Genomic DNA, 27276 nt, shown 5'->3' with positions numbered 1-27276 from the left:
CCTTTTCTACTTTGTTTTAACTAATAGCCCAACTTCATTGCTTTAAGAGTGTGCATATCATGAATGCTTGGTCTTGTTGGATTTGTGAGAATCTACTGAATCTTCTGGTACCTTGTTTCCCATGTAAAAATAAGAAATATACTCAAAACCTGGATTAATCTTTTTAGTCACATAGCACTACTATTATTCTGAACACTACAGTCATAAAGTTGGAAAGTACATGCTCCAACTTCTGGGGGGGGGGGGGCACATACGATTGAACATTGGTAATTTTACAAATGTCGTTATGCTTTTAACAAATTTTTCGCTTCTGTCTGCTTGCATTCTTTATACGAGTGAGGTTGTCAGCAGTATAGTTTTATATTGTAACCGCGTCCAGACTACGACTAGAAACAGTCATCAGACTCATTATTTTCTAAGTTTGAGTGAAGTCGGATGCTTCAAAATGGGGTTTTCTGAGTTTACGGTCATCATGAAGGCAGCATAAGTCCACTGGGTCAAAAGTCTGATTTCCACCAGATCGCGAAATGTGAATTTTTTCTCCTAAGGTGACGTCCATATTGACACTATACTCACCTATTTGCCAGAGCTTTTAGCATCCTCATGACCTCAGGAACTACTGCATTGAAAAATAAAAAAGTTCCACAATTACATGTAACAAATAGTAGGTTTGTTAAGCTGCAATTCTATTTAAAAATCAAAGTTAGTGTTCTAACACTAGAATTTCTGCACAGATCCTTCAGTTTTTTTTTTCAAAGTTAGATCACATCTTTACTTTGTTTTCCTCTTCCTGAAAGAGGCGTCAAGTTTCCATCCGTCTGAAACATCAGCGACCAACACGATGTGAACTTTGCACGTTTTATTTTTCCACACCTGTTACACGGAGACGTTCTCATACAATCAGGTCTGATTAAAAAAGTTCAGGATACACACGTAACAAAACAGCACTGAGGAGGTGGGACGTATTTCCACCATGTTCACTATTCCTCTTGCTATGATGCATCGTAAAGCAGAACAAGCAAGTTACAGTCTTCTGACACACGGTGGACGAGCAAGCAGCTTCTAAACAATTACATTCATCATCGGAAAAAAAAAAAAAAAAATTCTCCTTTGACAGAATCCACTGGCACTGAAATGTTCAGGAGCCTGAATCTGTAAACAGACTACATTCATACATGACTCGATTCTTCTTTTTTCTTCCACAAATGATCAGTTCGAGTTTCGACTGAACTTACTGTTGAGGCTTTCTGAAAGTCCTTCAACAAGTTGATTTTGGAAGTAGTGAAAGTTTGTTTGATAGAAGAGTTTTAGAAATCTAACACTGCATGAAAGCTGACTTTAACCGAGTTGCAGTGAACTCATCAAATCTTTCCAGCAGCACAAGTGCTCAACACGATTCCACAACGGGAGAAAAACAAAACCCCGTCCTTCAGAATGACAGGCTGACCGCAGGTCTGGAGTTCCAACCGTGTCAGCAGGTAGACCAGGTGGGTCTCACTTCTGTGCCCTAACAATAAACAAAAGCATCTCTGTAGAAAAGCAGGCACATTACCCAGTCAGGTTACCATGGCAACAGCAAAAAACCTGCAAGACACGTACGCCGAGTCTCAGTTAGTCCCTCTAAGCCCAGTTCCTTCAAAACCTGTTTCTCAGATGCTCTTCCATGATTCCTTCTCCAGGTCTTCCCTTTCAGAGTGACACATGGAAAGTTTCCAGTGTGGCATTCCCGACATCTTCCTCTCTTCCTGACACCCTGATGGGGGAAAAAAAAGGAGCTGGAGGTTCCTCCTCAGTCACATCGGACTACCACGAGGAGAAAAACGGCCGCTTGCAGTGGAAGGTTTGAGTGAAGGCATTGCCCAGCGTGACCACGCGTCCCTGCCCGCCTGAGCGGCTGCGCTCCACCACCACCCGGGGCATCTGCACCAGCTGGATTGGGCTCTTCCCATCTTTCAGCGCCTGGGTCAGGTTCAGCACCTGTGAACAGAAGAGATGTGATTAATGAAGCCCAAGAGCCCAGTGAGGTCACACGAGGCATGATAATGTTTTTACCTTTATGACATCATCAAACTATCACGAAAGCCGTTCAAAATATTATTTACAGGTCTTATTTACCCATTCATGCATCAGGTAGCTCAGTGGGAGTTGTAATATCAATATGTAGACCTGGGATCAATTCCTGGTCTTTGTCAGAGGACACGATTCTTCATCTGCATCATCCTAGTCCACTCCACTGTAAACAGGTACTTTCTTTGACCAGGCAAGTCACCTGCCTCAGACTGGCATCCCGTCTAGTAGGAGTCTGCGTTACGCTACAGAATCCCGGAATAAGCATCAACAGACCTCGAGGCTGCTGTAGGACAGAGTACTTCTTTATAGGTCATCAATTTCCACCAGAACAAAAAGTAAACAAATATAAAAAAAAATGTCTGCAGACAGTCAATTAAACTATTAATGAGAAAAAAACAAAACAAAAAACAAGAGACCTTGAAGTCCTTTGGACAAAAAGTAATTTGGACTAAATACATACGTTAACCTATACGGATTGTCTGTAAATTATACAGATTTTGTCCAAGTTTCAGAGTCATACGGACGTACAAATAAAGTCTTACGGATATTCAGGGTTTTCTGTTGTAAATTAATTTTTTTACTGTTTTTCTTAACTACGCGGACTTTCGGCCAGCCATCCACCATCTTTGTACTCCTCGTAGAGGCTGTGTGATGACGTGCGCAACGTGAGCATCCAATTGGAATTGGTTCACCGTCACATGGTTTTCCAATATCCAATCGTAGGGCCAAAGATTGTTAGGAGCAGTGATTTGTTACTCTGAGTTCTTGTTTCCGTAAAAATAGAACAGCTGTGTGACACTATATTCATGGGAAATATATTGAGTTTGTACAAAATACCTACAATGTACTTGTAGACATTGATTTTATTGACAGCAAGCAATTTTACTGTGCAGCAAGAGGATTTAACTGTGGAGGACTTCCACCATAAAAGAGCCCATGGAGATCCCTGGTGTTAATTATTAATATATAGACAAAACCCCAGTTGTATGATACCGCTATGCAGTTGTGTGTACTGTAATAAAACTGATTTTGGTGCAATTTGGAGGTTATAAGGATTTTGTGTTGATTTTATGGATTTTATCACTTGGTTATACAGGTGGACCCTCAAAGGGGTTGACGTATGTAAATATGGGAAAGTGGCATTAAAAACTAAAGATCAGTGAACATCTTTGATGTTGACTATAAAATTTCACTAAAATTCATTGAAAATTTCTTTGAGAAAAATCAGTGGATGGTGAGGTGTCCCCCCCCCCTTTACCGGTCGTGTTGGGGGTGCTCACCCCTTTGAAAAATATCGTGTATTCTTTTTTTTGTGTAGGTAGACAGATTCACGGAATCTGCACACCAATTTAAAGAAAGTAAGTAAACGCATTTCTAACTACAAAACAGACCGTGTGAAAATCTGAATTTTTTTTGGTCATTTTGGGGACCCTTAGAATGATTCAACGGCCATGAGATTTTGTTTTTGTTTATAGGCAGTCTCCAATAAAATCTGTATGAAAAATTAGAGAAAACATTATTCACCATTTTTCTGCAATAACTTGAACATTAATGAAAAATAGCTTCCTTATTTTTTGAGACATTTTAGAGGGGGGGGGGGGGGGGGGGGGGGGGCAGGTATTCAATCAGAAAGTCCAAATTATCATCACCAAACATTCATAAGGATTTTTCTGTACGAAAGTTCAATCAGTAAAATCAGTTTTCAAAATTTTCAGAAAAAACAGCTTTTAAGAAAAGCATCAGACGGCGGCACAATCAGTCATGTGACATTTTATTGTGAGTGAGGTAACTTCAGTTGTACTGACCTGATTGTCACCAAACTTAGTATGTGGATTACACATAGAGACCACATGAAGCACAGTGATTTTGGGGTCAAAGTTCAAGATAATTGGAACATACTTTGCAAAATCTTGTGAGCATGACAAAGTCTTCCCTAATCCTTTAAGGATAGAAATGACTGAAACGGAATCATAAATGCGAAGGAAGAAAAGGAACAATGCAAAGGACTCACGTATGAAAGAGACAAAGTGACATAAGAGAGTCCAAAAGTCTCACCTGTCCCCTCATAACAGACATCTGCTTCTCAAAAATGGTTTTGTCAAAACCTTTATCAGCCTAAAGAGAGAAAAACACGTCAACCTCAAAACATTTTATGACAACACCGCACTCACAGGATGTTCACATTTTACATGTTACCTCTTCATATCACCCTAAAAAAACCTTGTGGCGGACTGTACCTTGAACATCTCGTAGAGGTCCTCACAGAGGTCTTGGACAAAGTTCATGTCAGAGATGCGAGGCAGCACCAGGTCTCTGGTCTCCTGAGAGAAGGGCACCTTAGCCTGTGGTAGCCACGCCCAGTGGAATGGGTCTTAAAAAAAAAAAAAAAAAACACACACACACACACAAAAGCAGGAGATCTCACTGGCTGTTGACCAAAAGTTAACCAGCAGCACCATTATTACTGTCAACAGTGACTTATATCAAGAGCTAAACCAGTCAGAGAAAACATCAAAAGTTAACTGTCTGAATCAAAATGAACGTACAAGCTCTCCATTCATCGGGGTGTTTAAATGGGAAGGCGAGACCGTTGTCTATCGCTGCAATCTTGATGCTGAAGTCTGAGTTGTTTTCCGTCCACTCGGCATCCTACATCGTGGAGAAATAGATGAACAGTAGAGTCATCCTCACTTAACAACTTATAGCCTATTACAAAGTCCCTAGGGCTGCTCCCTTGTTTTCACTCAGGGTCACCACAGCAGATCCAAGGTGAACCTGCACCTTGATTTGGCACAAGTTTTACACCGCATGCCCTTCCTGATGCAACTACACATTATATGGAGAAATGGGGCAGGGGTGGGGTTTGAACCGGCAACCTTCCGCACTGAAACCAAGCGCACTAACCACTTGGCCACCACCCCTGCCAACAAGCCACAACCAATACACCCCAGTGATTGATTTCTAAGTTGGGAATCATTCCACAGAAGGCACTGTTTAGGGGACTCCATGGAGTATCCTGGTGCTGGAGTGGTTCTACAAATCTGGGGTACCTAGACTCACTGACTGTGATCATGGCAGGAAGTTTGAAAGTGAATTCATATAGCAGAAACGGACGACACTCAATCACTTAAGGACAACCGCCAGTATGGGCAGTTCAGTTGGTCTCTCCACGACCTACTCCAGCCAGTCTTGGCCCTTCATGGCACACTACTGCCCACCCAAGATCTAAAACCTTTATGTCAAGGACAGACAGGAGACCTTTTGTTTGGGATGTAAACAATATTCTGATATTTAAATAAACACTCACCGTTTTGTTGAGCATTTTGACAAAGTAATGTGATGTGCAACTTAAAAGGAATTATAATTACAGCATAAAAAGTTTAAACAGAGAATGTTACAACATAAAACAAGCATTTCCACTCAGTACTGTCATTCATACAAGACTAAAAGAAAAAGTGCACAAAGAGATATAAATCTAAAACGTTCCATGCAGACACAGAGTTCATGTTTGTTCACTGCCTGCTTCCTGTTAACAACCACAAACTGCTGAAATACTTCAGTTACCATAATTTCCTGAGTACAGGGGGCACATTTTTTTGTCTATATGTGGGACTCACTTCTTAAAGCATTTCCCTGAGGTCACGTTCAACAAAAGACAGGATCTCAGTGAACCACAGATGCACATCACTGCCTGTGCTGTTAATTAACATAAAAACTTAGAAATTCCAAAAATAACAAGAATGTCAAACAAACGTGTGCTGGATGACGTACTGGATGTTACCTGATGCAGTTTGGACAAAAGAAATAGATGGACACTACCCATTAAGACATTAACACTTTTTAATGATCTCCTTTTAACAGTTGACTCAGGTCACTCTGCAGTGCTTGTACTTCTAGATTTGTCTGTTGCCTTTTGATACAGTCAACCAGCAAATTTTAATTTTTCACCTTGAACAGTTTGTGGGTATCAAAGGCACAGCCCTACATTGGTTCAAGTCTTATTTGGAAACCTTTTCTGTACATCTGGGGCCTTAATCGTCTGGTTCAGCTCCTCTGACCTGTGGAGTTCCCCAGGGTTCAGTCCTGGGCCCAGTTTTGTTGTCGTTGTATATTTTGCGTCTTGGTAATAGTTTAAAAAAATACAATACTACCTTCCACTGCTTTGCAGATGATCTGCAGATTTATCTGCCCCTTAAATCAGGCAGCACGGTGACTTTGCTGGCTTGTCTGCAGGAGGTGAAGAATGGGCTGGCTCAAATTTTTTTTAAAACTGAATGAAGACAAAACCGAAGTTGTTGTGTTTGGTCATGCTAATTCCTCATCATACACTGATTGTGTTCTTGGCTCCTTGGCACTTTTCTCCCAGTCTGTGGTAAAAAAAAACCTTGGAGTTCTAATAGACAGCTCATTTAAGATGGACAAGCAGATCAATACTGTGGTTAAAGCCAGCTTTTTCAACTGCAAGTCCTTAGTAAGGTGAAACCTTACCACCCCCGCAAGGATTTTGAGCATGTTGTCAACACAGTTATCACGTCACGACTTGATTACTGCAACTCACTGTACTGTGGGTAGACCAATCCTCCTTTAGCTGCTTACAGCTCGTGCAGAATTCTGCTGTTCGCTTGCTGACGGGCACCAGGTGCAGTGAACACATCACGCCTGTTGTATCAACTCTGCGCTGGCTCCCAAGTCAGCTATTGTATTGATTTTAAAATTCTGCTCAGTTTTTAAATGCCTGAATGGTTTGGCTCCGCCTTATCGTTCTGAGCTGTTGTCCTTTTATGCTCCCTCAAGGATGATGAGATCCATCAATCAGCTGCTTCAAAACATGCCAAGAACATGTTTAAAAACCAGAGGAGACAGGGCCTTTTCTGTAGCTGCTCCCAGATTGTGGAACAGCCTTCTTTTTAATATTAGAGCTGTGCCCTTCTTAAATGTTTTTAAGTCATCACTGAAGGCCCATCTCTTTGCACAGGCCTTCATTACCTAGGGGGAGTTGCACTTCTGTATTAAATTTTTATTGTATTTATTAGTGTTTGGATTTTGCATTTTTGTATTTTTTTATATTTATTATTCTGTACCTGTGAAGCACTTTGGGCAGCTTTGCTTGTTGTAAATGTACTATGTAAATCAAGTTGACTTGACCCTGGGAAACCTTTTTGAAAATGTGGTATCAAATTTTTTTTTTTGCTCTGTATGCACCACTCTGCATTTAATCATTAGTGATTGATCTCTGCTCCCTTCCACAGCATGTCTTTTTCCTGGTTCTCTCCCTCAGCCCCAACCAGTCCGAGCAGAAGACTGCCCCTCCCTGAGCCTGGTTCTGCTGGAGGTTTCTTCCTGTTAAAAGGGAGTTTTTCCTTCCCACTGTCGCCAAGTGCTTGCTCACAGGGGGTCGTTTTGACCTTTGGGGTTTTTACGTAATTATTGTATGGCCTTGCCTTACAATATAAAGCGCCTTGGGGCAACTGTTTGTTGTGATTTGGCGCTATATAAATAAAATTGAATTGAAAATGGTGCATTTGAGCACAATTTTAAGGATGAATACAACAAAGTCTATATTTACTCACAAGAAAGTTTGTATTTTACATATTTACACAGAGCGAGTGTCATGGTTGTATTACAACTTTCCATTCATAACACAGAAGTCCAGCCATAGCAACGGAACAATTATGCAAAATTTGAAACTGCACAGCAATACACAGTAAAATGATTGAATAATGTTCAGTTAAATGTATTGGAACTGATATTCAATAGTAGAATAAATTTGTCATTTATAGCCGTGTAGAATCAAAACCATGAGGTTCTATGATACAATGTAAAATAATAAATTTTAAAATTGCTAGTGCTGCTTTATCATTTATCAGTGTCGATACTAGGTCATAAATAATGTTTAAAAAGGTTAACAGCATTAACAATGGATGAACATAAAATGAACACCACTCCTCCTCCCACGCCCTCCTCTCCCTGCAGCAGTCGCTGGTTTAAGCCACGCCTCCAACACAAAGAAGAGAGGGAGAAACAGCCTTTAATCTGTAAAATAAACTGTTCATTTCTGAATGTAGCAGCACTTACAGACACTGGAGGATCTGTTCATTTAATCACTGCTCTGCTTTCAGACTTTTTTCCTCTTTGTTAAACTTTGATCTGAAATTTTAGACCGAATGCAGCTGTGCTCGCTTGAGAAACAGCAAGATCTGTGTGTGTGTCTGCTCACTCCGACACCACACAGAGATGAAAGAGAACGTGCGTGATTAGAGAATGGGGCTCATTTACCCTAAAACAGTTGATCCTTCTGCCGCAGGAACATCAGTGCTTTTATTACTGCATTTATTCTTTTAACACTGGCATTTATTTTGTTTAGTGGGTTGATTCCTTGGAAAGACCTATGTAGTTGTTATTAGCATTTTTCCGCATATAAGTTGTATCAGATTAGAAATCAGCTTCCAAACTAGGAAAAAGAAAATTTAAATAAAGCAACGTACTCCAGAAAATTTGTGTGAATCCAGCATGTGTTAAGTGAAACTTACCTTTTGTTCCTCTCCTTCTCCCGGCTTCTCATATTTGATCAACCAGTTGTCATTCCCTCGATCTAAAATGACAAAGACAGAAAAAAAAGTGGACAACGTCTGAGCCTGAAGACGTCTTAGATGTGTAGGAGGTCAGAGTCCAATGATGAAGTGAAAACACAAACGGGCACATATTCACACAAATGTCACAATATCACAACCTCGGCCTCCTATCAGTCCCCTATCTGCCTCGTATCAGTCCCCTATCTGCCCCATATGTATTCCATATCTGTCCACTATCGGCTCCGGTCCAACACAGAGCTGGTTGACAACTGTTCTTCTCTGCTTGCTTTTCATATTCTTTAAACATCATATGTTAAACACTTATAAGAATGTCTCTGTCAGACTGATATGGGACAAATCTGCATGTGCAGTCCATCTTAAGGGATCAACATGGATCTCTGTTCTAATTATTGATCAGTCTGGCTCAAGTTTGATGTCTTCCTGTAGAACAAAGCATTTTCTGGCTGACAGCAATGTGAGTTCCTCTTCTGCACAACGTTTCTGTGCTGCATCATTGTCACTGGGGAAAAAAACAAACAAAAACCCCCTACTACTCTATTCACTCCATGCAAAAGAAGCACAATGAAAATTGGCTCAAACTGCAACAAAGCCTCAAAATCCCACACTGACAGTTTTGAGAATTAATGCTGGAACAGAATCCAGCTGCCGTCTAATCTGATCTGAGTGCAGAAAAATTAATTTACTCACAATGACGTAACAGCGTGCGAGCAAAAATAATTTACATCCTTTAGTTCCCCCCACAATCAAACTACATACTGTTACGAAGGAGTCTGAGCATTTTTTAGGAGCCGAGGAGGACCGGGTATCTGGGTCCTTGGTCTGTGAGGCTGAGATATGCCTGGGAACAGGTTTTGGATGGTGACATCTTTGCAGGAGAACAAACGACGCAGTCTTTTGGGTCCTGGAGCTACCCGTCTACCTGCATGGTTGTGAGACTTTGACCCTGTTCAGAAGGGGGTTGAAAATCTGGCTTGAGCCAGGAAGGTTTTTTCTGAATCTAAACAGTGCAAAAGCTGGAATAATTTCTTTGTATGTGGTGGGTTCAGTGGGATTCGCTGAGGTCTGAACACATATGTGTCTAGAATTTGGCTCTCTTGGGGATCATGGGGTCAAACTTCCTCCCTATTACCGTGCACCCACAGCGCCCTCTACACTGTGGCGGTGCTCAGCACAGCTGCACTGGTGGGGATAGCAAACGTGTGTACAAGATGAGCTGGACTTGAAAGACAGGTCTCAAAGCTATCCAGCGAGAAAGCAATCTGGACTGAATCAGACTCAAACCAGACTGTCTTTGACATTAATGAGTGAATCAAGGCAACAACTGGATGTCTCTGGTACTGGGTGTCTTCAGAGGATAACTGGTTCCTTTTTGCTGGAATGACTTTGTATCTAAGAAATGGTTCCTTAGGGAGAGTCCAATGAGGAATGGTGGCTACGACTGTTGTGGCGTGTTTCACCGGTTGTGATCCAACACACAGGTGTCTCGCTATTGAGGAACCCAGCAGCAGGACAAGGACATGTCCATGTTTCACCAGGCTGCAGCAGACAGATGAGTACTTTTGAGAGGTGGAGATGAACCACTTGTCTGCCTGGGTGGTTGCCATCCAGTGACCTCAAGTAACTACAACCCCTGGCAATAATTATGGAATCACCTGCCTCGGAGGATGTTCATTCAGTTGTTTAATTTTGTAGAAAAAAGCAGATCACAGACATGACACAAAACTAAAGTCATTTCAAATGGCAACTTTCTGGCTTTAAGAAACACTATAAGAAATCAGGAAAAAAATTGTGGCAGTCAGTAACGGTTACTTTTTTAGACCAAGCAGAGGGAAAAAAAATAAGGAATCACTCAATTCTGAGGAATAAATTATGGAATCATGAAAAACAAAAGAACGCTCCAACACATCACTAGTATTTTGTTGCACCACCTCTGGCTTTTATAACAGCTTGCAGTCTCTGAGGCATGAACTTAATGAGTGACAAACAGTACTCTTCATCAATCTGGCTCCAACTTTCTCTGATTGCTGTTGCCAGATCAGCTTTGCAGGTTGGAGCCTTGTCATGGACCATTTTCTTCAACTTCCAAAGATTTTCAACTGGATTAAGATCCGGACTATTTGCAGGCCATGACATTGACCCTATGTGTCTTTTTGCAAGGAATGTTTTCACAGTTTTTGTTCTATGGCAAGATGCATTATCATCTTGAAAAATTATTTCATCATCCCCAAACATCCTTTCAATTGATGGGATAAGAAAAGGGTCCAAAATATCAACGTAGACTTGTGCATTTATTGATGATGTAATGACAGCCATCTCCCCAGTGCCTTTACCTGACATGCAGCCCCATATCATCAATGACTGTGGAAATTTACATGTTCTCTTCAGGCAGTCATCTTTATAAATCTCATTGGAACGGCACCAAACAAAAGTTCCAGCATCATCACCTTGCCCAATGCAGATTCGAGATTCATCACTGAATATGACTTTCATCCAGTCATCCACAGTCCACGATTGCTTTTCCTTAGCCAATTGTAACCTTGTTTTGTTCTGTTTAGGTGTTAATGATGGCTTTCGTTTAGCTTTCTGTATGTAAATCCCATTTCCTTTAGGCGGTTTCTTACAGTGCGGTCACAGACGTCGACTCCAGTTTCCTCCCATTCGTTCCTCATTTGTTTTGTTGTGCATTTTCGATTTTTGAGACATATTGCTTTAAGTTTTCTGTCTTGACGCTTTGATGTCTTCCTTGGTCTACCAGTATGTTTGCCTTTAACAACCTTCCCATGTTGTTTGTATTTGGTCCAGAGTTTAGACACAGCTGACTGTGAACAACCAACATCTTTTGCAACATTGAGTGATTTACCCTCTTTTAAGAGTTTGATAATCCTCTCCTTTGTTTCAATTGACATCTCTCGTGTTGGAGCCATGATTCATGTCAGTCCACTTGGTGCAACAGCTCTCCAAGGTGTGATCACTCCTTTTTAGATGCAGACTAATGAGCAGATCTGATTTGATGCAGGTGTTAGTTTTGGGGATGAAAATTTACAGGGTGATTCCATAATTTATTCCTCAGAATTGAGTGATTCCATATTTTTTTCCCTCTGCTTGGTCTAAAAAAGTAACCGTTACTGACTGCCACAATTATTTTTCCTGTTTTCTTATAGTTTCTTAAAGCCAGAAAGTTGCCATTTGAAATGACTTTAGTTTTGTGTCATGTCTGTGATCTGCTTTTTTTCTACAAAATTAAACAACTGAATGAACATCCTCCGAGGCTGGTGATTCCATAATTATTGCCAGGGGTTGTATTATTGTATGTTTCTAAAACGACATGAAATGTGCTGCAAGTCATCACTATTCCTAACTTTTGTGAACAACTGAGAAGACCCTAAAGTGACGGCAGGTCCACTATTTTGAGACATTAGGAGTTACTTTTAGCCCTGAGATGTTTTGTGACCACGGTCCTGGTCTATTGCTGCCACAAGCAGCAAAATCATGTTTCTTTTTGCTTCTTCTCAAACATTTCACACTGGACAGCGAGGCGTTTCCTTCAAATGGAACAATGGACGTTTACTATAAAATGGTCTGAAAGTTTACACACTTAAAGGTGCTTAAAGTGTGAAAATGTCAAAGACATACCCATACCTGTGTTTCTGATAACATAGTCCAGAACCACCAGCCGCTCAAACTGCGACTGAAGCTGCTTCCTGATGTTCTCAGGCAGAGGCTCCGCCTCGTAGCGTCTGAGCCAATAATCCGCTTCACGGTAACCCTCCACAAACAGCTGGAAGGACCCCACCTGGAAACACACAAACACCATGAGTCACTGGAGCCGTCATTCATGTCTGCTAAAGCTGCTGTGTGGTCAAAGTGACAAAACGTGAGAGCGACAGAAGCATGATGCCACCTTCCTGAAAGTATTTTATTGACACATTTTCACAGCAAAACACACAAAGTCACAGAACACCAGGAAGTCTGGAGGAGCCTCAATAATCAGACTTTAACCCCGAGCAGGTTGACATGGTTACTTATCTTTAAAAGCTGCAATAATTAACCATCAACTATTCTGAAAATTATTAACCGGCCTTTTTTTCTTTTAATGACAAAATCCTCCAATTTCACCCACTTAAATGTGAATAATTCAGATTTACTAGTATATTTACTCCTCTTTGATAGTAAACTGAATATCTCTGAGCTGTGGACAAAAAAAAAAAAAAAAATCTCAAGTCATCATGTTGGACTCTGGAAAACACCAAACAATATCTTCCACCATTTTCTGAGAATTTAAAGACCTAACAACTAATTGAGAAAATAATTATTCAATGATATGATGCCCACTTTAATACATTTTATTAAATAAATACAATACAAAATTAATATGAAAAAAAGCCTCTTTTTGTCAATAATGTATGTTCACAGAAATTGTCCTATGTGGCCTCAAGCCTGTAATATCTTAGTAAGTGTGATTTACATTATTTAACCAGTAGATGTCGGTAGGCTCAAATGACTTGTTAAATGAGGCTTTAGAGTAGAGAAGCTTTTGGCGAAGCAATTGGTTGGATGGCTCACTGATGTCTCAATTCAACACTGTCTTCTTTGTGGTACACTCACACTCATTTTCAAGCGTTTACTTCAATTAAGGGTCGCAGGAGGCTGGAGCCAATCCCAGCAGTCAGAGCGTGAGGTGGGGTACACCCTGGACAGGACGCCAGTCTGTCACAGGGCCACATACAGTAGTGTTCAGAATAATAGTAGTGCTATGTGACTAAAAAGATTAATCCAGGTTTTGAGTATATTTCTTATTGTTACATGGGAAACAAGGTACCAGTAGATTCAGTAGATTCTCACAAATCCAACAAGACCAAGCATTCATGATATGCACACTCTTAAGGCTATGAAATTGGGCTATTAGTAAAAAAAAGTAGAAAAGGCGGTGTTCACAATAATAGTAGCATCTGCTGTTGACACTACAAACTCAAAACTATTATGTTCAAACTGCTTTTTTAGCAATCCTGTGAATCACTAAACTAGTATTTAGTTGTATAACCACAGTTTTTCATGATTTCTTCACATCTGCGAGGCATTAATTTTGTTGGTTTGGAACCAAGATTTTGCTGGTTTACTAGTGTGCTTGGGGTCATTGTCTTGTTGAAACACCCATTTCAAGGGCATGTCCTCTTCAGCATAAGGCAACATGACCTCTTCAAGTATTTTGACATATCCAAACTGATCCATGATACCTGGTATGCGATATATAGGCCCAACACCATAGTAGGAGAAACATGCCCATATCATGATGCTTGCATCACCATGCTTCACTGTCTTCACTGTGAACTGTGGCTTGAATTCAGAGTTTCGGGGTCGTCTCACAAACTGTCTGCGGCCCTTGGACCCAAAAAGAACAATTTTACTCTCATCAGTACACAAAATATTCCTCCATTTCTCTTTAGGCCAGTTGATGTGTTCTTTGGCAACTTGTAACCTCTTCTGCACATGTCTTTTATTTAACAGAGGGACTTTGCGGGGGATTCTTGCAAATAAATTAGCTTCACACAGGTGTCTTCTAACTGTCACAGCACTTACAGGTAACTCCAGACTGTCTTTGATCATCCTGGAGCTGATCAATTGGTGAGCCTTTGACATTTTTTTGTCCATTTTAAAGCATTGGAGATCATTGTAGATGAACAGCCTATACTTTTTTGCACCTGCCTATAGGTTTTCCCCTCTTCAATCAACCTTTTAAACAAACTACGCTGTTCTTCTGAACAATGTCTCAAACGTCCCATTTTCCTCAGGCTTTCAAAGAGAAAAGCATGTTCAACAGGTGCTGGCTTCATCCTTAAATAGGGAACACCTGATTTACACCTCTTTGTTCCACAAAATTGATGAACTCACTGATTGAATGCCACACTACTATTATTGTGAACACCCCCTTTTCTACTTTTTTTTTACTAATAGCCCAATTTCATAGCCTTAAGAGTGTGCATATCTTGAATGCTTGGTCTTGTTGGATTTGTGAGAATCTATTGAATCTACTGGTACCTTGTTTCCCATGTAACAATAAGAAACATACTCAAAACCTGGATTAATCTTTTCAGTCACATAGCACTACTATTAATCTGAACACTACTGTATAGACAAAAACACATTCACACCTGCGCGCGCGCGCACACACACACACACACACACACACACACACACACACACACACACACACACACACCCCTACGAGCAATTTAAAAGTTTCCAATCCACCTAATCTGCATGTTTTTGGATGTGGGAGGAAGCCAGATCACCTGGAGGGAACCCACACAATCACAGGGAGAACATGCAAACTCCACACAGAAAGGCCAGGTGGGAATCCAACCCATGAGCTTCTCGCTGTGAGGCAACAGTGCTAACCACTAAACCACAGTGCTGCCGTCTTTGTGGTATAGTGTTGACAAATATGACATATTCACAACAAAGTCGATCTTACAAGACACACTACAAGCACAAAGCATAGCGGTTTGGTTCGAAAGTGAGTGTATGTGCTGCTCTCCTTTGTCTGCTTGAGAAGTGTCCCAAAGATTCCAGAAGAAAGCTGAAAGCAACTTGAGATGCAAACAGTTCCGTGTTAACGGTGGAAAGAAACAAAGAAAATTGTTACTTTAACCTACAAATTACTAATTTTCTGATTCGGACAACGTAACAATATTAAACACGTCATTTAAATAGCTTTTCTACAAGTATAAATGTAGAAGCCTGGTAATAATATTATACAGACTGAAAATGGCACTGAAGGAGAACAATTTATATTAAACAATAAAAAAAATATATATGATTCAATACATATGACCTTAAAATGAATAAACACACTCCAGCAGATGTGTGGTTTCCTTGACTGAACTGTTTGAATAAATCTGTCCATTCTGAGAAGAGACACAGACTAAACAGCGGAACAGTTCCATTTATGGTTCTCTGTTCCAGCTGCAGCACCAGCTTTTCTTCGAGTCGCACCACAACAAAGGCATTCTCTTGGTAATGTTAAAAAAAAATTGCAGGATCAAGTAACCAACACCTCTCAGTGAGCTACAGTTAATCTGTACACGATTTTATTTTTTACAAGAAAAACATCAGATGAAAACTGTGATGTAAGACATTTTTTTTTATCTCTGTTACAAACCTTATGATATCATAAAGGTCAACATGCATATCTTCCTTCCTCAGTCAGTTGGCAGATTTATGAATGGTGTTAACCATTATTACCACATTTGTAGAGGTATATGCACAAACCCGTGACATGCAAACAAAGTGAATGACTTTTTCATTTATGCACTAATTTATCCAAACAAAACAGGAACAGCTTGATATTTTTCCCACTGCAAGATACTTACCTGTAGCTTTTCCTGAAACATAAAAATTATTACACACTGCTGGAAGTGATAAAAACTTACAAAATACATAAGTGAATAAAACAGAAACATTACTGTTAAGGTGAATACATTGATATTTGATCCCGAACGAGCACTGCTCCATTACCTTGGGTGGCAGGCCCACTCTGTGGAAGCGCCTCCCCACTCTGGGAACTTTCTCTAAGGCATACTTCTTGCCCCTGGATTTGGCTCTGTCAATGGCACTGTAGTGGAACGTCTCACTGGCCAAATAAACCACCTGACACAGCAGGAAAAAGACTCAGTCTACACAGCTGTGACACTAGAATTACAAGACAATACAGCTTTTCTCGATACAAACCAATGTATAGTACCAGTGGGCATGATGACATTTATGGGTACTTTCACCAAATGACAAAGCAAAGCCTTAAAGAGCAATTCTGCGGTTGACTTTCACCCACATATCAAGTTTGGAGGAAATCAGCTAAAGCCATATAAACCAAAAATTTAACTTTTAACGCCAATGACCTTGACCTTTGCCAAAACATTTTGACGCCAATGACAAATCAACTAATACGGTGGAATTTGGCCCAAGCACCTCAGAGAATCAGTGGAACAAAAATATTTTATTCAGACTGTGGAACAAGCTACCTCTTGATTTGTGCACTATTCCTGAACTAGCACTTTTTAAAATCTAAGCTAAAGACTTATTTATTCAAGCTGGCTTTTATCGCCTAGTAGGGAAGCGACACTTTTTATGTGCCGTTTTAACAATACTGTGTTTTATTTTTAGTTTTGTGAATGTGTTTTTACTATAAAGCACTTTGGACACAGTCAGGCTGCTGTCAAGTGGTCTATAAATAAATGTTAATTGATTCATTCATTCATTGTTATTCATTTCATTTATTCATGTTTTATTATTGATTTATTTAGACATTTACTGAACTCCATGAAAATATCACTTCATTTCACTTCAGAACCGGTGTTGCACAAAGAACACTACCTTTGTTTTCGGCACCACTCCAAGACAAAGCTTGGTGTCGACCAGCGATGCGGCTGCTTCTGAGAGGTAACCCTGGTTTGGTACCAAGCAGCCTCTGCCAAAGCAGCACGGACAGCACAACTATACAGATCACAAGGACAGGACGACAAAGGGTGAGACAAAAACATCACTAAGACAGTCACAAATGAACACCAGAGGAAACAACCCTAAAACTTAAAAGAAAACATATTTCTAAATCATTCCAACACACAGCATACCTTGTGAAAATATTTGGTCCATTTGGGGTTTAGGTGACCATACGGTTCCTCTGACTTTGGTTTGAAAACACCAATGATTTTCTGCAAAGGGAAAAGAATATAACGTATCAACACAATCACAGAGGCTTACATGCACTGCATTAACCATCACAGCGCTCATGAACAACAGGATGACACACAGCCTCCGATTATAATTTTCCCAAGAGGTCTAGGTTTTTATAATTATAAAAAAAACTAACCTGCAATAATGGTAAATGTCCACCAGGTGGACATCTTGCTCAATTTCAAGAACCTTGGGGCACTGATGACCAACATGTTGCTTATTTTCTAGAAGATTATCATGACTGTCAGTTTCTGGTTCTTCCATGAGCAATTTGTTTTAGGAATTAAGAATGTGGAGAGAACGAACGCAGAAGAGTCGATCATACATGTCCTCAAACACAGGGGTTTATTTTTTCGAAAAATGCACCACTTTGGTGTTTATTTGAAATTTTAGACATAAACTGTGGAACATTTTTGAAACAAACAGCACTGATATAACCTTCTTTCAAATATGAACATCATCATACATTACTTTGTATGAAAGCAGCAACACCCCAGTATCAGAATACTGCATACAGGTACATATTTGGAACAGTTTAGTTTAGAATCTTTCCTACTTGGTGCTGCTGAAATGTGTGAAGAGAGTTCTTTATTATGTGCTGAGAACTCTTATCAGCACTCAGAGATGAGCTCATGGCTCAAAACCCTTAAAAACAAAATGAAACTTTTTATTAGCAACAAAATCTAAAATGACAGAATGGAAGAAAACTACATTAATTTTTTATCTAAAAACAATAAAAAAGATTTGTAATGAGATTAAATTAAAAAAGAAATGATGCTGGCAGCATGTAAAAGATCATCATCTGTCAACAGCAGCTAACAGCTTATCAATGAACATCACGACTCCCCAGCTCATATCACCTTTTTTTGTGTAAATTTTATGAAGGGGGCACATGAATTGATGTTGTGAAAAAGAAAAAACAGAAGTCATTTTGAGAAACTGCTCCCTAATTTAGAGTGCTGACGGGGGGACTAGAAGGAGAGAGCATATCTCACCCATATTGGCCTCTCTTCATTGGCTTCCTGTTAATTCTAGAATAGAATTTAAAATTCTTCTTCTTACTTATAAGGTTTTGAATAATCAGGTCCCATCTTATCTTAGGGACCTCGTAGTACCATATCACCCCAATAGAGCGCTTCGCTCTCAGACTGCAGGCTTACTTGTAGTTCCTAGGGTTGTAAGAGTAGAATGGGAGGCAGAGCCTTCAGCTTTCAGGCTCCTCTCCTGTGGAACCAGCTCCCAATTCAGATCAGGGAGACAGACACCCTCTCTACTTTTAAGATTAGGCTTAAAACTTCCTTTTTGCTAAAGCTTATAGTTAGGGCTGGATCAGGTGACCCTGAACCATCCCTTAGTTATGCTGCTATAGACGTAGACTGCTGGGGGGTTCCCATGATGCACTGTTTCTTTCTCTTTTTGCTCTGTATGCACCACTCTGCATTTAATCATTAGTGATCGATCTCTGCTCCCCTCCACAGCATGTCTTTTTCCTGGTTCTCTCCCTCAGCCCCAACCAGTCCCAGCAGAAGACTGCCCCTCCCTGAGCCTGGTTCTGCTGGAGGTTTCTTCCTGTTAAAAGGGAGTTTTTCCTTCCCACTGTAGCCAAGTGCTTGCTCACAGGGGGTCGTTTTGACCGTTGGGGTTTTACATCATTATTGTATGGCCTTGCCTTACAATATAAAGCGCCTTGGGGCAACTGTTTGTTGTGATTTGGCGCTATATAAAAAAAAATTGATTGATTGATTGATTGATTGATAATTTCACTCCTCACCCCTTTTGGGTCTTTGATAAAGTAGCTCCCACTGGAACCCTGGGAAATCCTCTCTGGAAAGACGCCGTTCTCGATCGCCTGTTCCGCCTTCTGGATAATATCTGCAAACTCTGGATCTTCAATGAAATGATAGAAGTCCCCACTGTTGGCACCTAAGAAGAAATAAGACAAAAAGGATTAAAGCAAACATCACAGGAGGCTGGAGCTCAGACCCAGCAACCGGTCTGATGAGTGTATCAGTGATGGAGCGGTTATTGGTCTGTCCTAGTTCCAAAAATAAATAAGTAAATAAATAAAAACACATGGACATCCATTTCATAATGACTTTGTGTCACCTCCCTTTTATAAGCTGCAGAGTAAGAAAAGCTCAATGAATCACATGTCAGCTACAGTAAATCACAGAGAAAAAATGAGTTACAGGAAGATGAAAAATGAAGAGGCAGAAGGGAGGACAATGGAACATTTGTCAGACATACAGTATAAGCAAGAATGACAAAGGTGATGGGAGGCATAGTGGAAAATTAAAAAATATGCACCAATCAGAAACACTGAAGAGATAACACATTACACCCTGGATCCAGGCGATGCACAGGTTATTTTATATTTTTCAAAATGTGACGGCTCAGGAACACGCCACAGACTCTGCAGCTGCAGCTGACAAACACCTCAATTTGACCCATTAACAGACTGAAGGCTCTGAGGACCAAATATTAAATATGCAGAAAGTCTTCTGAAACCAAATGTACTGTGTACGTGAAAAATAGGAGCCAAACATGACCACAATATTAATCCTTATTCAAATCAAAGTAACTGTCTTTAGATTTATTGAAGTGCACTCAGCATGAGAAGCTACTATATATATAAAACAGCCAACTGGCCTCTGTGTGTGTGTGTGTGTGTGTGTGTGTGTGTGTGTGTGCGCGCGTGTGGCATTGATCACAGAGAAACTGGGGAGAGCTGACATTTGCCATTTGGTATGTTTATGTATTTTGGGTCAAGGCTGAAAACGGAAAGTTAGGACTAATATTTTTGGAGAAATTAGTGATATTAGCTGACAACAGTGAACAATGGATGATGCTGTGCAGCAGTGCACCATGGGAGTTTGGGGTTTTAAATGCTGTTATTGTGGTTCATGTTCGTGCAACAGTGTTGTTAGTGTTATTTATTGTGGTTTGTAGTTCAATTGGTTTAGTCAGTTTAGTAAATGTCATGTTTATGTTACCATAAGTGAAAACTGCAGTGTTTGATGTCTTCTGCCACCATCCCTGTTTGTGGGTGTGTAAAGACAAAAAGTTGTGCGCGTGTATAACTTCAATCATGGACAAATTGGGGAGAGCTGACATTTGATGTTTGGTATGCTTATGTATTTTATGTGAAGGATGAACACAGCCAAAGTGGAACGTTGACAGGACTAATATTTTTGGAGAAACTACGGATATTAGCTAACAACACTGAACAATGGATGTTGAAATTACATTCTGGGGTCACACACCATTAACATTAAAAATTACATTAACATTAAAAATTACATAACACACAGGAAATAAAAGGGTTGATTTCTTCTAAAAACTGTTGAGGTCTAAGGTTCTAAAAACATTCTGGACTCACGCCATTCCAACTCATAGAAACTTTGCACAATTTATTATCACCCTTGAAAAATGTCTACCTGTTTTATAAACAATACCCAATCTAGAGCTCGTGGATCCCCATATATATGTGCACACACACACACACACACACACACACACACACACACACACACACACACACACACACACACACACACACACACACACACACACACACACACACACACACACAGAGCGTAGAAAAGACAAATCGACACAGTAAGTATCACATAACCCCCCATGACCCAAAGAGCAAAATGAAATCAAATCAGACATTTGCAGGTATGGGCTTTGTGGTTCGTTATGTACAAACTGCCACATAACAGTGTGTTCACATGCTGGCAATTAAAAAAAAAAAAAAAAAAAAAATCTATTTCAGACAATTAATTATTGTTCCATCCATGGTAATTAATGAAACTGGTCAATAAGTATGCTGTGTTCTGCCAGGGGAACATAGAGACCTGTGCATTCCACCAGCAGCACAGAAGGCACAGTGAATGTTCACGCACTGTGCCTTCTGTGCACACAGCCTTGATATCCCACATAGACTCTGATATGTACACATTACACATGGAGATGTATTCTTAAAGAAACAAGAAGGAATTAAACAATTAACTCTTTAAATGCTCAACATTTATAATTAATTGTTTTTGGGGCGTTGGACTCTGCACTGCTGCAATCGTGGCATTAACTTATTGTGCTCAACAGACAGCAGTCTGTTGAGCACAATAAGTTAACGTTATTTAAACATGCAAAATACAGATGCTATGAGCACCTGCTAAATTTACTTTTGAACTTCATAAATGATGTTGCATGTGCAAACCACACCTATTTGCATGTGGCTTCCAACAATTTTGCACTCGGGTGGACAAACCTCAAATTGGATATTAATTTAAACGGACAATACGAGCTGTTTTGCACATATAAAAATGCAATTCTTGGTGTGCTCTGTTTGTAAATCATTATATACTTTTTCTGGGAGTGCTGTGGTGTTTGTAGTCCACCCATCTTTAAACAGAAACCAAACTTGGCTGGGGAACGAACCAGGCTGTGTGAGGCTACTGACATACCACCCAGAGGGAGATGTATACCCTCAGCCACTTCACACGATAGAATCCAGAAATAAGCCCCGGTCCGAAGGGCATCAGAACCGACACAGGACACAATTCTGTATTTTCAGGGGTGTAACTGTACAACCCGTCATAGTTTGGTATGAATCTGTTACGAGGCCACAGCAGGGTTCAAAACCCAGTACATTCCTCAAAGAATTTATCATACATGTACAGAACAAAAAGAAACAAGGAATAATATCACTTGAAATACTCATTTCACTTTCCATAACCTGAACATTTTACATTACAATTTGCATGATCACATTAACAACATTTGAATGTGAAATGCAGACACATCTATATATTTATCATATATTACAACAAAAATCTGCCCTATACTCATAAACCACCCTCATGAGATACAAGAAAAACTAGGGCTGATATTGAATCCTATAAATTTTACCTCGCTGGAAACTGTGGCAATAAAATCAAGACAATACAAATCTTAAAACAGCGCAATACTAAAAAAAAAAAAAACATTGAAAATACCAGGCTTTGTATCGCCCCCGATTTTCATCCAATCCGAAGCCACCATTTCTCGGCCCCACCAATGACACACCCCCACTTTGTATTACCCTGGTGACAAGTGCAGGATCCTGATACAGGATCCAGATCATTTCATTCAATTCAAGATGTCTGATCAAGGTGAGAGAGTTGTAGCCTCCCGAGCAGGAAGAATTCTGCAACTTGAATCTCACACTGATGCTGTGAGACATCAGTGAAGAGGACACTCATGACTTTATAGAGAGACATAAGAACATTCCATAATTTACATATTTACATGATTATATGATTTACCTGTGTTATTCTTTCTACATGAATCATGTGTATGATTATTGTGCTTTATTTTTGTTTTAATATGTGATAAATATCTTATTACACGTCTGTATGTATCATGCCTTTGGACTCGGGCTCATACAGATACATCCGGCGTGATACGTAAACAGACGTGATAATATATATATATATATATATATATATATATATATATATATATATATATATATATATATATATATATATATATGGGTGATTCTTAGACTACGGGCACTTATGTCCTTTGATCATATTGTATGAAAAACAGAAAAAGGGGGAAATTTCACACTTTTATAGTTATCTTTACAATGAAAGTGTGTTAAGAAATTTGTTCTAGTAGTCATTGATGACTTTTTCACCTTTTTTCAGCATCATTATATGCAAATATTGCCGTTTTGTGCTTGTCCCACACCCAGACTTTTGATCTTCAATGATAAAAATGAATGATAAAGAAACGTTTTTTCTAATGTTTTAAAATATCTCTGAATAAAATATCAGTAAAATAATCAAAACATAATTGGGGTATTCAATGTCATACAACTGTTGTGATTTTTTTTTTAAACAAAATGTAGTTGTCCCACACTATTGCCATAATTTCCACCACAACACTGTAATGTCCCTTTAAACAGTTTGTATGAAAGCTTGTTTGGGTAGTTTCTATGGAGATAAACAGTGACATCAGAGCACATGTATATAGCGCCAAATCACAACAAACAGTTGCCCCAAGGTGCTTTATATTGTAAGGCAATGGTGTGGTGGAAATTACATTTACAAGGCCAATAGTGCCCGTAGTTAAAGAATCACCCATATATATATATATATATATATATATATATATATACACACACACACAGTGAGCCAAATAAGTATTTGCTCCACTGTCTATTTTGCAAGTTTTCCCACTCAGAAAGAATGGAGTGGTCTGTAATTTTTATCGTAGGTACACTTGAACTGTAAGAGACAGAATCTTTAAAAGAAATTCACACTGTATGATTTTTAAACAATTAATTTGCATTGTACTGCATGAAATAAGTACTGCACATAATAGAAAAACAGACCTTAAATTTGGTACAGAAACCTTTGTAAATTACAGAGGTCAGATGTTTCCTGTAGTTCTTGACCAAGTTTGCACACTGCAGCAGGGATGTTGGTGTGTATATATACGTATATATGAATGAATAAACTTCAAAGAGCTTGATTACTTTTGTTTGTAAATTTTCAGTCAAACACAGAGATGACAAACAGCTCTTTGTGACACATGAAATAAAAAACTGCAGTCCTTAAATAGCCACAGGAAATGGGACACCATCACTTTGACATTTCATGTCTACCTGTGACTTGGATTACTGGCCCTGACATCACATGACCACACAACAGATTACACCAAAGACACAAAGGCAAGCCGGCGTGAATAGAGGGGGAAAAAAACTGCTATAAAGCGGTGGGCGGAAGGTGGGAGAGCAGTGCTAAATCTAATTAACAGCCAAGAATATTTGCTGCTTCCATGGTGACGAGATCACCTTCATTTTGTTTCACATCATGCTTCCTTTGTCTTGCTCAAATCCAGCTCATCTAGTGCTGTAAGAATGACAACACAAGACAGAAAACATTTCGTTTCACCTTGTTGACAGCTCTGCAGAGTCTAAACCTACACTGAGGAACACGTCTGCCTGCACGCTGCAACAACAGCTGATTTAATCTAACAAATACCAAGTCAAACAACTGTGTAACGAGAAGCACACCGATCAGTGTTCACTGTACTCTTGGCAGTACAGGACACCAGGTGAAAGTCCCCGCTCATACCGTCCACATGGAAGACAGCCAGGTATTGAGTCGCACCCCTGGAAAATACACAAACACAAAGCATGCGAGAGTCCACCTGCAAACACGTCAACACAAACACACAAACACAGTCAGCAATTACTTCAATTTACTGATTCATTCTGTCATTTTCTGCTGCTTATCCAGGTCCGGATCACAGTGGCAGTATACCTAGCAGCTCATCCCACACCTCCCTATCCTCAGCCCAGTCCTCCAACACTGTCTGGGGGATCCCGAGGTGTTCCCAAACCATCTGGGGACTATAATCCCTCCACTGTGTCCTGGATCTTCCCCGGGGTCTTCTACTAGTTGGATGTACCAGGAAGACTTCCCGAGAGAGTTGACCAGGGTGCATTCTCACCAGATACCTGAACAACCTCAACTGCCTCCTGTTGATGTAAGAGGCAACAGCAGCTCTCCTTAGGGTCTTTCCCGGATATCTGAGCCTGTCAACCCGTCCCTGAGTGTAAGGACAGATACACAACGAAGGAATTGCATTTCCAATGCTTGTACCTGAGGCCTTTTTTGCCTACCTCTCTACTAACCCAGACAGGACAACCTACTCTTTTCTGACAGAGGATCCACATCCCAGTTGCTTGACACTCACCCTCAATCCTGCCAAGTTCATGCCAAGAAGGCAACAGAACCAGATCATCTACAACAAAGCAGCGAAGTAAATTCTGAGGTCCCCAAACTGGACACCTTCCAGTCCCTGACTGTACCTTTACTTACAAAGCACTATATCTAAAAACACGACAGTACCAACCCAATAATTATTTTTTTATAAGAAGCTAATGTTCACTCAGTATGTAGACCCAGTCTGGACAGTTTGTTCAGTGTGCCGGAAAATGTTTTGATCGACTTCATGATTACGAAGTATGCAACATATGGGTAATATTTTGAATGACTCCTCGGAAACAAGGGACAACAATTCTTAAATGTGTGTGGACTAACGGGAAGAACGTCTATGCACACAAGAAACTTTGGAGTCTGGATTTGGACATGACAAAAAAGTAAGAAGTAGGACTTTTAATTTGGATGGTCCATAAATATTTGAACATCCCCCGTCTTCACCTATTTGGACAGGAATCGGGTGCTGTGGTTACTGTCGATTAACAACAGAACAGCCTGAATTCGAATAGGTGGACATGTGCGCACACACACACACACACACACACACACACACACACACACACACACACACACACACACAAAGACTGTGATGTGAACAAAAATACAGGAATTTTCACACCTTACCTGAAAAGTTTCATTCAAAAAGAATGACTAATGTTGAAATACTCTGCATGGAACTCAATAAATTACCTGGTTTTGGTTCACATGATTCATTCTGTACCTGAAATTATTCCATACAAAGATATGATTGTTAATTTGACGTCACCAGATTTTAAAATTGTTAATAGTTGTTTTTACTGTTATGTTATGATGTGTCATTATATACAATCATGTATACAAATATTTTACACAATAAAATGAATTATGAATTATGTCCGGGGCTCCAGAAAACACCAACACTAAGTTTTAAGATCCGTGTGTGTCGGTGACGGGTTTGCTGGTCGGTGAGGCCGGTGAGGCCGGTGAGTCTGGGGTACCTGGGGAGGCCAAAGTGTCTTTGTCGGAGGAGGAACTGTGTCCGGTCCGCCGGTTCTTGGAGCTTCCGGTTAAACACGGTAACAGCAGCGTCTCTTCACCGGAACCGTCGGTGTCCAGCTCGGTCAGAACGCTCTCACGAGAGTCCGAGATACGAACCGCACCCCCGGGGTGCGTCACAAACCCCAGCCGGAGCCTGCTCCGGTCCAGCAGAACTTCAGCGGGTTCGGCTCCGGCGTCCAGTCTGCCGTCAATCATCATCTGTCTCAGGTTTTAACCAAACAAAACCTTCACACAGTCACATTAAATCCTCTGCTGGAACTCAGGTTTCCTCCAGAGGTCCCGTTGTTCTCACGCGAAGATAAAAAGACAGAAGAACTCCACATAATCAGAGTTTTGGCTCTGCTTCCGGCTTAGCTCACAGCGCGCGCGCGACAGAGAGCACGAGCTGTCCGCTCGTGATGCGTTCAGGGACACTCTGTTCACGTTCACACTCTCATCATTATGATCCGTACACAACAGGTTAAAGTGTGGATGAAGCCGAAATGGCCTGTTTGATGTCAGAGCTCACTCCTCACTCAACTTCAACCGTTTGCTCCAGTTAAGAGCAGTGGCGGCGCCAAGGGGGAGCTTGGGGAGGCTTAAGCCCACCCAATAATGAGCCAAGCCCCCCCTCAGCCCAATAATTCTACCAATAATGTGAATAGCGACTGACATATTTGTGGATCTCAACTGCAGTTTTGCGCTGAGAATGTCTCAATATTGCATAACTGAGCAAAGTGATGAATGTGTGTGTTCGGTGATCCACCAATGCTGAATCACTCTTCACCATGCCCGTATATAGAGGGGGTTCAACCGACCCCCCCCAAGAGGGATTTATTATGCGAATTTCATGAGTTAAACAAGGTCGCCAAATTAAATACCACTATTTTAATACATAACATAAATATACATACATATTCATAATGTAAACGCGAATATTAAGTAAGTCCCTTCGGCTGCTCCCTTGTTTGCACTCGGGGTCGCCACAGCAAATCCAAGGTGGATCTGCATGTTGATTTGGCACAGGTTTTACGGCAGATGCCCTTCCTGACACAACTCCACATTACATGGAGAAATGTGGCAGG

At 40.4% G+C, this 27276-nt stretch overlaps 1 protein-coding gene across 1 annotated transcript; it reads right to left on the bottom strand.

Moving 5' to 3' along the window:
• Positions 1 to 862: 862 nt before the first annotated feature.
• Positions 863 to 26553, bottom strand: pi4k2b (phosphatidylinositol 4-kinase type 2 beta). Its single transcript, XM_034188612.1, has 11 exons — positions 26152 to 26553; positions 19165 to 19316; positions 17291 to 17371; positions 17034 to 17153; positions 16179 to 16310; positions 12303 to 12456; positions 8601 to 8662; positions 4617 to 4719; positions 4308 to 4441; positions 4126 to 4185; positions 863 to 1977 (listed from the first exon to the last, which is right to left on the bottom strand). The coding sequence occupies exons 1-11, from the start codon at positions 26408 to 26410 to the stop codon at positions 1804 to 1806; spliced, it is 1431 nt and encodes a 476-aa protein (XP_034044503.1). The 5' UTR covers positions 26411 to 26553; the 3' UTR covers positions 863 to 1803.
• Positions 26554 to 27276: the final 723 nt, after the last annotated feature.

Source organism: Thalassophryne amazonica, chromosome 15 (assembly GCF_902500255.1).
Source record: "Thalassophryne amazonica chromosome 15, fThaAma1.1, whole genome shotgun sequence".
NCBI classification, from domain to species: Eukaryota; Metazoa; Chordata; class Actinopteri; order Batrachoidiformes; family Batrachoididae; genus Thalassophryne; species Thalassophryne amazonica.
The sequence above is the reverse complement of the archived record's forward strand: the minus strand, read 5'-3'. Positions and strand labels throughout refer to the sequence as shown.